Genomic DNA, 16,099 nt, shown 5'->3' on the forward strand with positions numbered 1-16,099 from the left:
ATCATGCCGGCAATTCAATCGACCTTTGATTCACTAAGCGAGGTCTACAATTTAGACAACATGTGTAACCATTGTGTATTATATTGTGTCTGCAGAATAAAACAATTTTCATGTGAAATATATTTATAACCTCATCGCTCTCCACCGAACTGAAATGTTTTATATGAAGCACCTATGATTTTTTCTGAACAACAGGCGGCCCGAGATTATCAAGAGCCACCCAAACATAGTGCAGGCTACTAACCACCGTGGATGCCAGATTATTCAAAACAAACAACTCCTATTCTTAAAGTTGATTTTTCAGTTTCTACCCTTGCACTGAAAATGTCTTACTCTTTTCCTTCCCTCCGGTGCCAAGAAATTTGTGTATTACGTATAATTCTTTTGCAACCATCTATATGAACCACTATTCCAGCAGCTGGAATAGAGTAGATCCCGCCATGTGCTTGCATTTGGCAGCTACAAAACCCAAATCACAGATTTAAAAAAAAAAATGGGCCCAGGAAATCAGTGCCATGTTCCTCACAACGACTTGCTTGCTTTTAAAATGGGCCCAGGAAAAAATGGGCCCTTTTTCGGCCGAAAGAGGCAGCAGCCCCATTTTTCTGTATTTCGGCCCAGGATGCAAAGAGGCAGCAGCCCCCATTTTCTGTATTTCGGCCCAGGATAACCACCCCATCGTATGCAAATGGGCCCGATGTAAGTGGGCCGAAAAATGAAAAAATGCGCCGTTGCCGGGGATCGAACCCGGGTCACCCGCGTGACAGGCGGGAATACTTACCACTATACTACAACGACTTGCTTGCTTTTGAAATGGACTATAACTTTCAAAATGGAGGAGCACAGTGACATTCGCAGCAGCACAAGACATGATGTGGCACATGATCTGTCTTTTTTTACACGTCCATGAACGCAAACGTTTCAACAAGTTCCTACTACATGTTATATAGACACATCGCATAAAAGAGAAAATAAAGTCAGACACGGATTAGGAGCTCCCAGCGTGCTACGCACCCTGTGTAGCACCCCAGAGCTCCTATGGATTTTCGAAATAAAATCCAGCTACTACCTCCGCCCCAAAATAAATGACTCAACTTTGTACTAACATTGTACTAAAGTTAATGCAAAATCGAGTCACTTAATTTGAGACAGAGGGGGTATTTTCCTCAGTAGTATTACACTAGCATTTATTGGAGAGATCTAAGGAAAACAATTCATATCGGCGATTGGTGGTACAGAGAAATGGCCCGCTTCCCTGCGCGCCAAAAGGAAAAAATTGCCTCCTCACAAGTTCCTACACAATCATGCTTTTTGTCCGCCCCATTTGGCACATACTCCGACGCTCCTACATTTAGTGCTCTCCTCCCCTGCTCCTTCTTAGGGCCGGGGGCTCCTCGACTGCTTCTCCTCGCATTCATTTTTGGAATTTTTTCTTCCACCATGGACCTTGAGTTGGGATTCAACATTGAAGCCCTCCCAGCGCATCAAGCATGGCGAAGCACCTATACTACGGGGAATAAGTACGGAGCCGAGTTTGTTTGGATTTTTAATGATAACTTCCCCACTCCCCACGGAGCACGAGTGCATCTGCTTTATTCCCTTCCTTTTCCGAGGTCTCAGTTTTTGCAATTCACCCCTTTCTCATGGGTCTTCTAGAGTTCTGTGTCCATCCGGTTTTTTACTTTCACCCTCCGAGTTCCCGAGAGATTTAAAAGAAAATGGATTCACTCAACGATCATTGTATTGCGTGCGCGCGGGGGGGGGGTTAGGGTGATATTGCCGTGTCCAACTTTCCCAAACCTCCCTTCACTAACCGGTACAGAGCTGATGATACTTCAAACACGCCTTGGTAGGTGGCTAAAAGTTTTATCAGCGAAATAGTGCACCACACCGTGAGCATGATATTTTTTGGCAACTGGAAGAACTCATTTATGAGAGACCGACTTAACTAAGCACCAGGGCGAAGCGGAATCCTAATGTTTTTGACCGATACGACTTCCTCATTTCTCTTGCTTTGTAATTGGATAGTCAGTTTTTTGAGCATGTTGGCTCCTTACATGTGCTAGGTTGCTCGATTTTCATGGATTCACCTGACGGGGTTCTTCATAATCCCTTCAAATGGTATTGAAATTGGCAGAGCCAGTCGACAATTATAGGGTGTGGCCACCTGAAAAATGAGCATAACACACAAATTTACCAGAAAAGGAATATGAATAACTCTATTAAAAGAATCTTACAAATATATGAAGAACCCTATGAACCTAATCCTAATATTTTTCGTGGGTTACGCCAAATTTGTTCCCCCATAATATCGGGGGGGGGGGGGTCTCTTCAATTGTAACATAACATACGTCACACGTGAGAGATTAGGTGGTCACACAAAGCAAGAGGGTTGGCCCCACGTGGCTCACATCGAACGGACGCAAAGAGGGCCAAAGATGATCCATCGCCCCGCCCGACATACCATCGACCAATTTCAAAACCCCATTTTCCCGCGCCGTGGATTTACGGTCGATTTGAATAAGCGAAAAAAAAAAGTTTCAAGAACTCGCACTGATTCGTAATTCAAGTTTCAGAATCGAATCAGGCCCAAAAATAAAAGAATATGCCAGTGATTGGAACTTCGGAAATCCAAATTATGGAACTTGTTAAAAACCAAGGGTCGACTAAACGTCAGGTACTTGAAATGATTTCCCGCGTTAGTCACTTCTTTTTCTATCGCTGGATCTTCATCCAACGGCTCACGCGTCGTCTTCCACCTCCCAACTGCTTTCTTCTTGACGAAAAAGGGTTTCCCCCCGCTTTGTATTACAAAGCAACCAACCGATACAACTGACGATAGGGGCTGGGGCGGAAGCAGCACAAACACGCCCAAAAGAAAAGAAAGAGAAAAAAGAAAAGAAACAAAACCGATAACGGCGGATCGACAAAAACGACGAAGCCTCGTGACCGCTGCGTCCGCCGGAGATCACCCACCAGCTCCGAGACTCCGAAGTGCATGTACCCCAACAACACCTCCAAGAAGGGACGCGACGATGACGACGCTGCTGCCAAGGGTTTCCCCCGGTACACGGCGAGGAGAGAGGAAGGGTAGCCCCGACGCCCTCCAAGAAGGTCCGGCGGCACCCCTCAGGCGCCACCGTGTCGGTGTCGGCCAAGCCAACAAAGATTTCTCCCGATCCCAGCCTCTCCCTCAGGCACTCCGGAGCTCGCCACCAGACCGACCACCACCCTGCGCCAACACGAACACGAAGCTTCCCACGCTGTCTCACCACGGCATCGCGAAGATGGTCTGCACAACGGAGAAGAGGAGCCGGGACTAGAGCAACAGCACCATCGGCATACGGGAGGGCCCCACCTCCACCGTCCACAACGGTAGCCGACCGGACGCCATGGCAGGAGCCTACCAGGCCCGTGGCCCCACAGGCCCGGCCGGGCCCTCAAAGGCCCGGACAGCTCCCGCCTCCGCGCAGCAGCTGGTAGGGCCGCCGGCGTCGCTGACCCAGTCCAAGCCGCTCCCCAGCCTCCTCATACAGAGAGCGTCGCGGTTGCGCCGGAACCGACCCGCAAGGACCCAGAAGGAACCCTACGGGCCCAGATCTGGACCGGGGACGGCCCCCGGCCGGCCAGCACCACCGGACCACCCCGCGCCAAGAGGCGGCACCACCAAGGCGAGCACCGCCGGCCTCCACACCAGGACGCTGGACCACCACCGGCCGAAGCGCACCGCCGTCGGCCATCGCCACCCGAGCAGGGGAGGACCGCGCGCGGGGAAGGGCAAGCCCACCGCCGCCAGCATCACGCGGCGAGGGCCGGCGGCGCAGGCTGACGGCGGCGGGGGGAGGGATGCGTGCGGGGAGGCGGCTGGAGGCGCGCGGAGGCAGGGCCCACGGCCGCCTCGCTCGGGGAGGCGGCGCGGGGTACAGGGGCGAGGAGGGGGGGAGGAGAAGGGGAACGGGGGAGGAGGGGGCTGGCGGCGGCGGCGGGCTCCGGCCGCCGCGACGGCGGCTCCGCGCGGGGGAGCCGGCGGCGGCGGGGGGAACCCTAGGGAGCGGGGGAGCGCGCGAGGAGCGGGGGCCCGAGTTCCTATCTGCTTCTCGTGCAACTGCTTTCTTCTTCCCACGATGAGTTCCTCCCCGCCTCTACAGCTGCCGGCCTACCCCGTCCCATCTGCCTGGCTCACCACCCCCCTCCCCCCGGCGATCGAGCCCCGGCCGGTGCTACGCGCACCGCCTCGCCGCCCCGTCGTCCCCACAACCTCCACTTAATTAGCATTGTTGCTGGCCCACCGCCCCGGCCATCCCTCTAAGGCCCGCCGCAACAGAGAAGAACTCCGGCGATCCCCTGGCATCCCCACCCTATAAGAGAGATACCAAGGCAATTATTTCACTGAGATGGCTACAGTGAGATTTTTTTGGTTCCCCGGTGGCTTTACCCCTCCTAAGATGGAAGGAAGCGGTGACCTGATCTGATCTAGTAATAGCGAAACCCCAAAACCAATCGAGTATAAATACTCTCTCGGCCTCGATGCGGTGAGAAAGCGACCGCGTCGGCAGACAAATCTCACACGCTTCCCGTCCTTCTCTTTCTTCCCTGGCCGCGGCACCGGCGCCGCCGTGGCGGGGCGGTTTCCGATGGCGGCCACGGGCGGCGGGAGCGGAGGCGGTGGCGGTGGCCGCCACTGGATCGAGGCGGAGACGCCCAACTTCCGGGCCAGGATGCGCCGTATCTACCTGTGAGCAGCGCCGCCACTCCTCCCTCCCTCCCCCTTCTCCTCAGTCCGTGCCGCGTCTGCCCTAGAACTGATCCCGCCCCGATCATGCGCCTGGTGGATGGCTCGAGTTTCGCAGGGGTTCTCGGTCTCCGTCCGGATCTGGGTGGCCGGATCGAGTGGGATCCAACAGATTGGTCGAGTGCTAGGGTTTCTGCTCGCGTCTGCTAGATGGGTTCCGCTTAGGGCTGACCGACCCCGTGCGATGTGAGAGGATTGACCGACCCCGTGCAGCCCGCACTGAGTATTTATATGTTCATACTCATTTCATATGTTCATATGTCATTGCATATACTCACTTCATATGTTCATGCATAAACAAAGTTGTACTGGTTCATATGTTCATACTCATTTCATTTGCGGGGACAGAGGTAACCTCATGGGTTCCTCTTTAAATAATGGGATATAATTAGGTCTATAAACTTCAGCTGTCCCTACGGCTAACAGCTGTAAAAGACTAATCTTTTCAATTTGTGCTTCCAGTTCCATTATTTCTAGATCCTGCTTAGCTTGCCAGTCTTGAGTGTATCCTGGATGATGAAGGCCACTGCAAGGATGCCAAGCTGAGTGAACACACAAATAAATGCATATACAAAAGGAATAACCACATGGAAACCCTAAACCATCAAAGGTGTATATCGCAAAAGGAGTGCAACATCACACAAGAGCACTACCAAATGTTATTTCCGATCTATTTTCAAAATATTAGCCTAAACTTCATATGCCATGTCAGAAAATTTCAGATACAAATTTAGTTTACACATTCATAGTATGAGAAGATTCTCTTCTTTTTTTTTTGCTATGAGAAATATTGGGCCTACCACTAATATTTATAGAACAATTTATCCTTTTTTGGTGGGGAGAAGAGTTTATGCTTTATGTATCACCTAGTACATGCTATCTTTTACAATAAATTTTTTTGCAATGCAAAGATCATTGTACAGTAGTGTCTACACGCAAATTTTCAGATTTTCTTATGATTTTTTTAGTGGTGCTAGCATGCATTATCGGTAGCGAGATAGCATCAGCCATGTCGCACTAGAACTTCTCCCGGCCACGAAGAAATACACGAGCGCATATATGCTTATATACCTCTGCGCCGTCGAGATGATCTGACAGTGCCTTCCAGATTGTTTTTGGCAACATTTCTGTAAGATAATGAATAAGAAAGATGCTGTCTCAGTGCAAGTGACTGGAATAAAACTAAGGGCTTGTTCGGTTTGAGGTGGAATTGAAGGGGATTGAGGGGGAATTAATCCCCTACAGGCCAAAATCCCTGCAAATCCCCCCCAATCCACCTGGGGATGGGATTAACCGAACAAAGCCTAATGTGGTATGCGAAATAAGCTGCACTACTAACATTTCAGCCAAGTTCCCCACAAGAACAAGAGAGAGAATCTCCGGTGGCACCGTGCCGGTCAGCATATTCCCGTTTCAGCCGCCTGCGAGGAAGAAACAAAACTTGTCATTTTGTACTTAGAAGATTGCACCTTGTCTGTATTGGTGGTTTAACATACAATATACAATGATGCATTGCATGTTAAATATCATTTCTTCATCTTTGTGTAATACTTGTAATGTGACCAGAACTCATACAGATAACGCAGCGTCCGGACGGCCCCGAGTGAGGCCGGTATGGCTCCAGTGAGAAGGTTGTCATAGAGATGAAGAGTGATCAGGCTTGTCAGGTTGCCGAAGGTCGCTGGTATCGATCCAGTGATGTTATTTGCATGCAGCTCACTACATGAAAAGATGAGGAGGTCAATCCCTGGTGTAGTGTACGTGCAACAGCAATGTCTCTGCTTGGCAGCAAGGTTGCAGTTCTTCTTACAGATACTGAAGATGCTGAAGACCTCCCAGCTCCGGAATCAGGGGGCCTGAGATGCCCGCCTTGCCCAAATCCCTGCACAGCATGCACAGTGGAAACAAACATCACTTCAGAGGCATATTTATGTATATCCTCTAAACAAGGCCGGAGGAATGAGAAAGAGAAGTGAACTTACACACGGACAACGGAACCGTCGCTCGAGCAAAAGACATGAAACCAGGTGCAGGGATCGGGAAGGGTTGAATCCCAGCTTTGGAGCACGTTGCTGGGGTCCTCCCACGCCTGCCTTTGTGCATAGAGGATGTCGCCTTCAGATCTCAACCATTACAAACTAGCGTAAGTATTCTTGGAAACTAGAGTTGCAAATATAAGACCATGTGCATGTACCTACGTACCTTCTACGTTGCAGCTTGCAAGAGTTGCAAGAGCAAGGAGGCTTGTGAGGAGAGCTACTGCAAAGTGAGTCGCCATTGCGCTTGGAGCCTGAGATGTGTTATTTTGGGTTGGTGGTACTGGTGGAGCGATGGAAGGCTTTTTATACGCACTTGTGCAGAAGGAAGTTTCCCTCCTCTACTGAACAAGATGCCAACACACATACGTACGCACGTACGCACACAAACGTATGGTTATATGTCTTTCTGACGTAAAGGGCATACGCTCTACTAATCATTAAGATAAGAAAATACAAAAACGTATGGTTAGATGTTCTTCTGACGTAATGAAGGGCATACGCTCTACTACTAATCATTAAGATAAGAAAATAGAAAGAATTAACATACTATGTTATTTTAGTCTTGCAGAGAGTGATTGCCAACCATGCGCAATTATTTGGTTGCCGGCCATGCATCCAGGCCGGCTGGTGAAGAAGTGGCAAATGGAGGGACGCGGTGTTTCTGCTCGCGAGCACACATGAGCTCTTTATCTGGGTGCTTTAGTTGCCTCTGCCGATGTGATGCCATTTATTAGCTGCGACGGAGACACGAGCGCTAGAAAAGAAAGGAAACAATAAAATACATCTGAGCTGTGGGCCAAGACGAAGACGGAGGACACGCGGTGGTCGACGGCAGCTAGTCGAGCCGTGGCTCAGGATGTCGGTCCTCTTGCCGATCCGTGGATCAGGAAAGTTGCTTTTCGTTATCTTCTACCGGCGACAGATTAAATAACAGGATGTGGTGGCAGCTGGCGGGGGGCTGGGGTCAGTATTGTCGTCTCCTACCTCACGCTGCTGGATTCTTCAATTAGATAGAGTGTCGGGCGTGTGCAAAATCGATTCTTCTGGGGAGGCAAGATCTACCGGTGGGCATGGAGTTCCTCATGCAACCGATCAAGAGGTACGAAAGGTCTTTCTCGGTTTTTCTTTTCTCTTCTTTGTACTCCCTCCGTCCCATAATATAAAAGCGTTCTTGACACTACGATAGCATCCAGGCCGGCTGGTGAAGAAGTGGCAAATGGAGGGACGCGATGTTTCTGCTCGCGAGCACACATGAGCTCTTTATCTGGGCGCTTTAGTTGCCTCTGCCGATGTGATGCCATTTATTAGCTGCGACGGAGACACGAGCGCTACAAATTTGCCAACATACGTACGTAGTGGCAACGCGCCATCGGCAGCAGTGAGAACACGGAAACACAGATAGCAGAGGAGAGGAGGAGGCCTTGACGGTCTGAGGCCGGGAGAAAGAGCTTGCCTACGTGCTCAAAGAAGTCAACAGGGAAGATAAACACCAAAGCTGTAGGCTGGACTAAGAGGTGAGTGCCGAGATAAAAACCTCCCCCCTTTTTGATGTTGCGGATTTTTTTTTAAAGCAGTTGTTTGAAATTCGTTCCCAATCCAATCCAATCACCTAGACTTCATTGTTGTAGTTCTTGCTGGATGCGTGATTAATTGGTCGATTTAGCAGTCTGTGCTTGCTGCGCACCTATGCAGAATTTATTCGATTGTTAACCGTGTAGGATAGGGGGTGGGTAATATGATGGAAAATGTTGTCCATGGAGCGTATGCAACAAGAAATTACAAGGGTCCGATTCAATTGTTGCACTAGTAATGGAGACTTGCAGAGTAAGGATTGGGTCAGCAGCACCGGGAAGAAAACCATGCCCAATTAGGGCATGTACAATGGTTGATAAGATAGTCTTATCTTAAGTCTTGCATGTGATTTAGAGATGACAAAAAAAATTATCTACAATGGGTCATATCTTAGCCTTATCTTCAATAACTAGTAATTCCTAAAAATGTGGTGAGACATATTGTGCTAACAGATCATCTCTTGTCTTCTCTTAAATAAGAGAAGACAAGCCTTTTCTTATGAGTTCTCTCTCCTCCACCTCATCATCTATCCTACGTGGCATTGCCAGCATTATACTCCAGAAAGCAATCAGGGGTTTCGTTGAGAATCTGGGTAATAATGTTTTCTTTATCATGCCGGCAATTCAATCGACCTTTGATTCACTAAGCGAGGTCTACAATTTAGACAACATGTGTAACCATTGTGTATTATATTGTGTCTGCAGAATAAAACAATTTTCATGTGAAATATATTTATAACCTCATCGCTCTCCACCGAACTGAAATGTTTTATATGAAGCACCTATGATTTTTTCTGAACAACAGGCGGCCCGAGATTATCAAGAGCCACCCAAACATAGTGCAGGCTACTAACCACCGTGGATGCCAGATTATTCAAAACAAACAACTCCTATTCTTAAAGTTGATTTTTCAGTTTCTACCCTTGCACTGAAAATGTCTTACTCTTTTCCTTCCCTCCGGTGCCAAGAAATTTGTGTATTACGTATAATTCTTTTGCAACCATCTATATGAACCACTATTCCAGCAGCTGGAATAGAGTAGATCCCGCCATGTGCTTGCATTTGGCAGCTACAAAACCCAAATCACAGATTTAAAAAAAAAAATGGGCCCAGGAAATCAGTGCCATGTTCCTCACAACGACTTGCTTGCTTTTAAAATGGGCCCAGGAAAAAATGGGCCCTTTTTCGGCCGAAAGAGGCAGCAGCCCCATTTTTCTGTATTTCGGCCCAGGATGCAAAGAGGCAGCAGCCCCCATTTTTCTGTATTTCGGCCCAGGATAACCACCCCATCGTATGCAAATGGGCCCGATGTAAGTGGGCCGAAAAATGAAAAAATGCGCCGTTGCCGGGGATCGAACCCGGGTCACCCGCGTGACAGGCGGGAATACTTACCACTATACTACAACGACTTGCTTGCTTTTGAAATGGACTATAACTTTCAAAATGGAGGAGCACAGTGACATTCGCAGCAGCACAAGACATGATGTGGCACATGATCTGTCTTTTTTTACACGTCCATGAACGCAAACGTTTCAACAAGTTCCTACTACATGTTATATAGACACATCGCATAAAAGAGAAAATAAAGTCAGACACGGATTAGGAGCTCCCAGCGTGCTACGCACCCTGTGTAGCACCCCAGAGCTCCTATGGATTTTCGAAATAAAATCCAGCTACTACCTCCGCCCCAAAATAAATGACTCAACTTTGTACTAACATTGTACTAAAGTTAATGCAAAATCGAGTCACTTAATTTGAGACAGAGGGGGTATTTTCCTCAGTAGTATTACACTAGCATTTATTGGAGAGATCTAAGGAAAACAATTCATATCGGGCGATTGGTGGTACAGAGAAATGGCCCGCTTCCCTGCGCGCCAAAAGGAAAAAATTGCCTCCTCACAAGTTCCTACACAATCATGCTTTTTGTCGCCCCATTTGGCACATACTCCGACGCTCCTACATTTAGTGCTCTCCTCCCCTGCTCCTTCTTAGGGCCGGGGGCTCCTCGACTGCTTCTCCTCGCATCATTTTTGGAATTTTTTCTTCCACCATGGACCTTGAGTTGGGATTCAACATTGAAGCCCTCCCAGCGCATCAAGCATGGCGAAGCACCTATACTACGGGGAATAAGTACGGAGCCGAGTTTGTTGGATTTTTAATGATAACTTCCCCACTCCCCACGGAGCACGAGTGCATCTGCTTTATTCCCTTCCTTTTCCGAGGTCTCAGTTTTTGCAATTCACCCCTTTCTCATGGGTCTTCTAGAGTTCTGTGTCCATCCGGTTTTTTACTTTCACCTCCCGAGTTCCCGAGAGATTTAAAAGAAAATGGATTCACTCAACGATCATTGTATTGCGTGCGCGCGGGGGGGGGGGTTAGGGTGATATTGCCGTGTCCAACTTTCCCAAACCTCCCTTCACTAACCGGTACAGAGCTGATGATACTTCAAACACGCCTTGGTAGGTGGCTAAAAGTTTTATCAGCGAAATAGTGCACCACACCGTGAGCATGATATTTTTTGGCAACTGGAAAGAACTCATTTATGAGAGACCGACTTAACTAAGCACCAGGGCGAAGCGGAATCCTAATGTTTTTGACCGATACGACTTCCTCATTTCTCTTGCTTTTGTAATTGGATAGTCAGTTTTTTGAGCATGTTGGCTCCTTACATGTGCTAGGTTGCTCGATTTTTCATGGATTCACCTGACGGGGTTCTTCATAATCCCTTCAAATGGTATTGAAATTGGCAGAGCCAGTCGACAATTATAGGGTGTGCCACCTGAAAAAATGAGCATAACACACAAATTTACCAGAAAAGGAATATGAATAACTCTATTAAAAGAATCTTACAAATATATGAAGAACCCTATGAACCTAATCCTAATATTTTTCGTGGGTTACGCCAAATTTGTTTCCCCCATAATATCGGGGGGGGGGGGTCTCTTCAAATTGTAACATAACACATACGTCACACGTGAGAGATTAGGTGGTCACACAAAGCAAGAGGGTTGGCCCCACGTGGCTCACATCGAACGGACGCAAAGAGGGCCAAAGATGATCCATCGCCCCGCCCGACATACCATCGACCAATTTCAAAACCCCATTTTCCCGCGCCGTGGATTTACGGTCGATTTGAATAAGCGAAAAAAAAAAGTTTCAAGAACTCGCACTGATTCGTAATTCAAGTTTCAGAATCGAATCAGGCCCAAAAATAAAAGAATATGCCAGTGATTGGAACTTCGGAAATCCAAATTATGGAACTTGTTAAAAACCAAGGGGTCGACTAAACGTCAGGTACTTGAAATGATTTCCCGCGTTAGTCACTTCTTTTTCTATCGCTGGATCTTCATCCAACGGCTCACGCGTCGTCTTCCACCTCCCAACTGCTTTCTTCTTGACGAAAAAGGGTTTCCCCCCGCTTTGTATTACAAAGCAACCAACCGATACAACCGACGATAGGGGCTGGGGCGGAAGCAGCACAAACACGCCCAAAAAGAAAAGAAAGAGAAAAAAAGAAAAGAAACAAAAACCGATAACGGCGGATCGACAAAAACGACGAAGCCTCGTGACCGCTGCGTCCGCCGGAGATCACCCACCAAGCTCCGAGACTCCGAAGTGCATGTACCCAACAACACCTCCAAGAAGGGACGCGACGATGACGACGCTGCTGCCAAGGGTTTCCCCCGGTACACGGCGAGGAGAGAGGAAGGGTAGCCCCGACGCCCTCCAAGAAGGTCCGGCGGCACCCTCAGGCGCCACCGTGTCGGTGTCGGCCAAGCCAACAAAGATTTCTCCCGATCCCAGCCTCTCCCTCAGGCACTCCGGAGCTCGCCACCAGACCGACCACCACCCTGCGCCAACACGAACACGAAGCTTCCCACGCTGTCTCACCACGGCATCGCGAAGATGGTCTGCACAACGGAGAAGAGGAGCCGGGACTAGAGCAACAGCACCATCGGCATACGGGAGGGCCCCACCTCCACCGTCCACAACGGTAGCCGACCGGACGCCATGGCAGGAGCCTACCAGGCCCGTGGCCCCACAGGCCCGGCCGGGCCCTCAAAGGCCCGGACAGCTCCCGCCTCCGCGCAGCAGCTGGTAGGCCGCCGGCGTCGCTGACCCAGTCCAAGCCGCTCCCCAGCCTCCTCATACAGAGAGCGTCGCGGTTGCGCCGGAACCGACCCGCAAGGACCCAGAAGGAACCCTACGGGCCCAGATCTGGACCGGGGACGGCCCCCGGCCGGCCAGCACCACCGGACCACCCCGCCGCCAAGAGCGGCACCACCAAGGCGAGCACCGCCGGCCTCCACACCAGGACGCTGGACCACCACCGGCCGAAGCGCACCGCCGTCGGCCATCGCCGCCCGAGCAGGGGAGGACCGCGCGCGGGGAAGGGCAAGCCCACCGCCGCCAGCATCACGCGGCCGAGGGCCGGCGGCGCAGGCTGACGGCGGCGGGGGGAGGGATGCGTGCGGGAGGCGCTGGAGGCGCGCGGAGGCAGGGCCCCGGCCGCCTCGCTCGGGGAGGCGGCGCGGGGTACAGGGGCGAGGAGGGGGGGAGGAGAAGGGGAACGGGGGAAGGAGGGGGCTGGCGGCGGCGGCGGGCTCCGGCCGCCGCGACGGCGGCTCCGCGCGGGGAGCCGGCGGCGGCGGGGGGGAACCCTAGGGAGCGGGGGAGCGCGCGAGGAGCGGGGCCCGAGTTCCTATCTGCTTCTCGTGCAACTGCTTTCTTCTTCCCACGATGAGTTCCTCCCCGCCTCTACAGCTGCCGGCCTACCCCGTCCCATCTGCCTGGCTCACCACCCCCCCCCCCCCGGCGATCGGAGCCCCGGCCGGTGCTACCGCGCACCGCCTCGCCGCCCCGTCGTCCCCACAACCTCCACTTAATTAGCATTGTTGCTGGCCACCGCCCCGGCCATCCCTCTAAGGCCCGCCGCAACAGAGAAGAACTCCGGCGATCCCCTGCATCCCCACCCTAATAAGAGAGATACCAAGGCAATTATTTCACTGAGATGGCTACAGTGAGATTTTTTGGTTCCCCGGTGGCTTACCCCTCCTAAGATGGAAGGAAGCGGTGACCTGATCTGATCTAGTAATAGCGAAACCCCAAAACCAATCGAGTATAAATACTCTCTCGGCTCGATGCGGTGAGAAAGCGACCGCGTCGGCAGACAAATCTCACACGCTTCCCGTCTTCTCTTCTCTTCCCTGGCGCGGCACCGGCGCCGCCGTGGCGGGCGGTTCCGATGGCGGCCACGGGCGGCGGGAGCGGAGGCGGTGGCGGTGGCCGCCACTGGATCGAGGCGGAGACGCCCAACTTCCGGGCCAGGATGCGCCGTATCTACCTGTGAGCAGCGCCGCCACTCCTCCCTCCCTCCCCCTTCTCCTCAGTCCGTGCCGCGTCTGCCCTAGAACTGATCCCGCCCCGATCATGCGCCTGGTGGATGGCTCGAGTTTCGCAGGGGTTCTCGGTCTCCGTCCGGATCTGGGTGGCCGGATCGAGTGGGATCCAACAGATTGGTCGAGTGCTAGGGTTTCTGCTCGCGTCTGCTAGATGGGTTCCGCTTAGGGCTGACCGACCCCGTGCGATGTGAGAGGATTGACCGACCCCGTGCAGCCCGCACTGAGTATTTATATGTTCATACTCATTTCATATGTTCATATGTCATTGCATATACTCACTTCATATGTTCATGCATAAACAAAGTTGTACTGGTTCATATGTTCATACTCATTTCATTTTGCGGGGACAGAGGTAACCTCATGGGTTCCTCTTTAAATAATGGGATATAATTAGGTCTATAAACTTCAGCTGTCCCTACGGCTAACAGCTGTAAAAGACTAATCTTTTCAATTTGTGCTTCCAGTTCCATTATTTCTAGATCCTGCTTAGCTTGCAGTCTTGAGTGTATCCTGGATGATGAAGGCCACTGCAAGGATGCCAAGCTGAGTGAACACACAAATAAATGCATATACAAAAGGAATAACCACATGGAAACCCTAAACCATCAAAGGTGTATATCGCAAAAGGAGTGCAACATCACACAAGAGCACTACCAAATGTTATTTCCGATCTATTTTCAAAATATTAGCCTAAACTTCATATGCCATGTCAGAAAATTTCAGATACAAATTTAGTTTACACATTCATAGTATGAGAAGATTCTCTTCTTTTTTTTTGCTATGAGAAATATTGGGCCTACCACTAATATTTATAGAACAATTTATCCTTTTTTGGTGGGGAGAAGAGTTTATGCTTTATGTATCACCTAGTACATGCTATCTTTTACAATAAATTTTTTTGCAATGCAAAGATCATTGTACAGTAGTGTCTACACGCAAATTTTCAGATTTTCTTATGATTTTTTAGTGGTGCTAGCATGCATTATCGGTAGCGAGATAGCATCAGCCATGTCGCACTAGAACTTCTCCCGGCCACGAAGAAATACACGAGCGCATATATGCTTATATACCTCTGCGCCGTCGAGATGATCTGACAGTGCCTTCCAGATTGTTTTTGGCAACATTTCTGTAAGATAATGAATAAGAAAGATGCTGTCTCAGTGCAAGTGACTGGGAATAAAACTAAGGGCTTGTTCGGTTGAGGTGGAATTGAAGGGGATTGAGGGGGAATTAATCCCCTACAGGCCAAAATCCCTGCAAATCCCCCCCAATCCACCTGGGGATGGGATTAACCGAACAAAGCCTAATGTGGTATGCGAAATAAGCTGCACTACTAACATTTCAGCCAAGTTCCCCACAAGAACAAGAGAGAGAATCTCCGGTGGCACCGTGCCGGTCAGCATATTCCCGTTCAGCCGCCTGCGAGGAAGAAACAAAACTTGTCATTTTGTACTTAGAAGATTGCACCTTGTCTGTATTGGTGGTTTAACATACAATATACAATGATGCATTGCATGTTAAATATCATTTCTTCATCTTTGTGTAATACTTGTAATGTGACCAGAACTCATACAGATAACGCAGCGTCCGGACGGCCCCGAGTGAGGCCGGTATGGCTCCAGTGAGAAGGTTGTCATAGAGATGAAGAGTGATCAGGCTTGTCAGGTTGCCGAAGGTCGCTGGTATCGATCCAGTGATGTTATTTGCATGCAGCTCACTACATGAAAAGATGAGGAGGTCAATCCCTGGTGTAGTGTACGTGCAACAGCAATGTCTCTGCTTGGCAGCAAGGTTGCAGTTCTTCTTACAGATACTGAAGATGCTGAAGACCTCCCAGCTCCGGAATCAGGGGGCCTGAGATGCCCGCCTTGCCCAAATCCCTGCACAGCATGCACAGTGGAAACAAACATCACTTCAGAGGCATATTTATGTATATCCTCTAAACAAGGCCGGAGGAATGAGAAAGAGAAGTGAACTTACACACGGACAACGGAACCGTCGCTCGAGCAAAAGACATGAAACCAGGTGCAGGGATCGGGAAGGGTTGAATCCCAGCTTTGGAGCACGTTGCTGGGGTCCTCCCACGCCTGCCTTTGTGCATAGAGGATGTCGCCTTCAGATCTCAACCATTACAAACTAGCGTAAGTATTCTTGGAAACTAGAGTTGCAAATATAAGACCATGTGCATGTACCTACGTACCTTCTACGTTGCAGCTTGCAAGAGTTGCAAGAGCAAGGAGGCTTGTGAGGAGAGCTACTGCAAAGTGAGTCGCCATTGCGCTTGGAGCCTGAGAT

At 50.2% G+C, this 16,099-nt stretch overlaps 1 protein-coding gene, 2 non-coding genes and 1 pseudogene across 3 annotated transcripts; all 4 read right to left on the minus strand.

Moving 5' to 3' along the window:
• Window positions 1-726: 726 nt before the first annotated feature.
• TRNAD-GUC (transfer RNA aspartic acid (anticodon GUC)) lies at window positions 727-798 on the minus strand. Its single transcript has one exon. It is a non-coding gene; the product is annotated as a tRNA-Asp (tRNA).
• A 4,467-nt stretch (window positions 799-5,265) lies between these two features.
• On the minus strand, window positions 5,266-7,070 carry LOC123038709 (leucine-rich repeat protein 1-like; annotated as a pseudogene).
• A 2,669-nt stretch (window positions 7,071-9,739) lies between these two features.
• On the minus strand, window positions 9,740-9,811 carry TRNAD-GUC (transfer RNA aspartic acid (anticodon GUC)). The gene has a single exon. It is a non-coding gene; the product is annotated as a tRNA-Asp (tRNA).
• A 4,278-nt stretch (window positions 9,812-14,089) lies between these two features.
• On the minus strand, window positions 14,090-16,080 carry LOC123039883 (leucine-rich repeat protein 1-like). The gene is made up of 7 exons (XM_044462871.1): window positions 16,005-16,080; window positions 15,785-15,917; window positions 15,613-15,684; window positions 15,378-15,521; window positions 15,143-15,223; window positions 14,875-14,930; window positions 14,090-14,331 (listed from the first exon to the last, which is right to left on the minus strand). The coding sequence occupies exons 1-7, from the start codon at window positions 16,078-16,080 to the stop codon at window positions 14,291-14,293; spliced, it is 603 nt and encodes a 200-aa protein (XP_044318806.1). The 3' UTR covers window positions 14,090-14,290.
• Window positions 16,081-16,099: the final 19 nt, after the last annotated feature.

Source organism: Triticum aestivum, chromosome 2B, assembly GCF_018294505.1.
Source record: "Triticum aestivum cultivar Chinese Spring chromosome 2B, IWGSC CS RefSeq v2.1, whole genome shotgun sequence".
NCBI lineage: Eukaryota > Viridiplantae > Streptophyta > Magnoliopsida > Poales > Poaceae > Triticum > Triticum aestivum.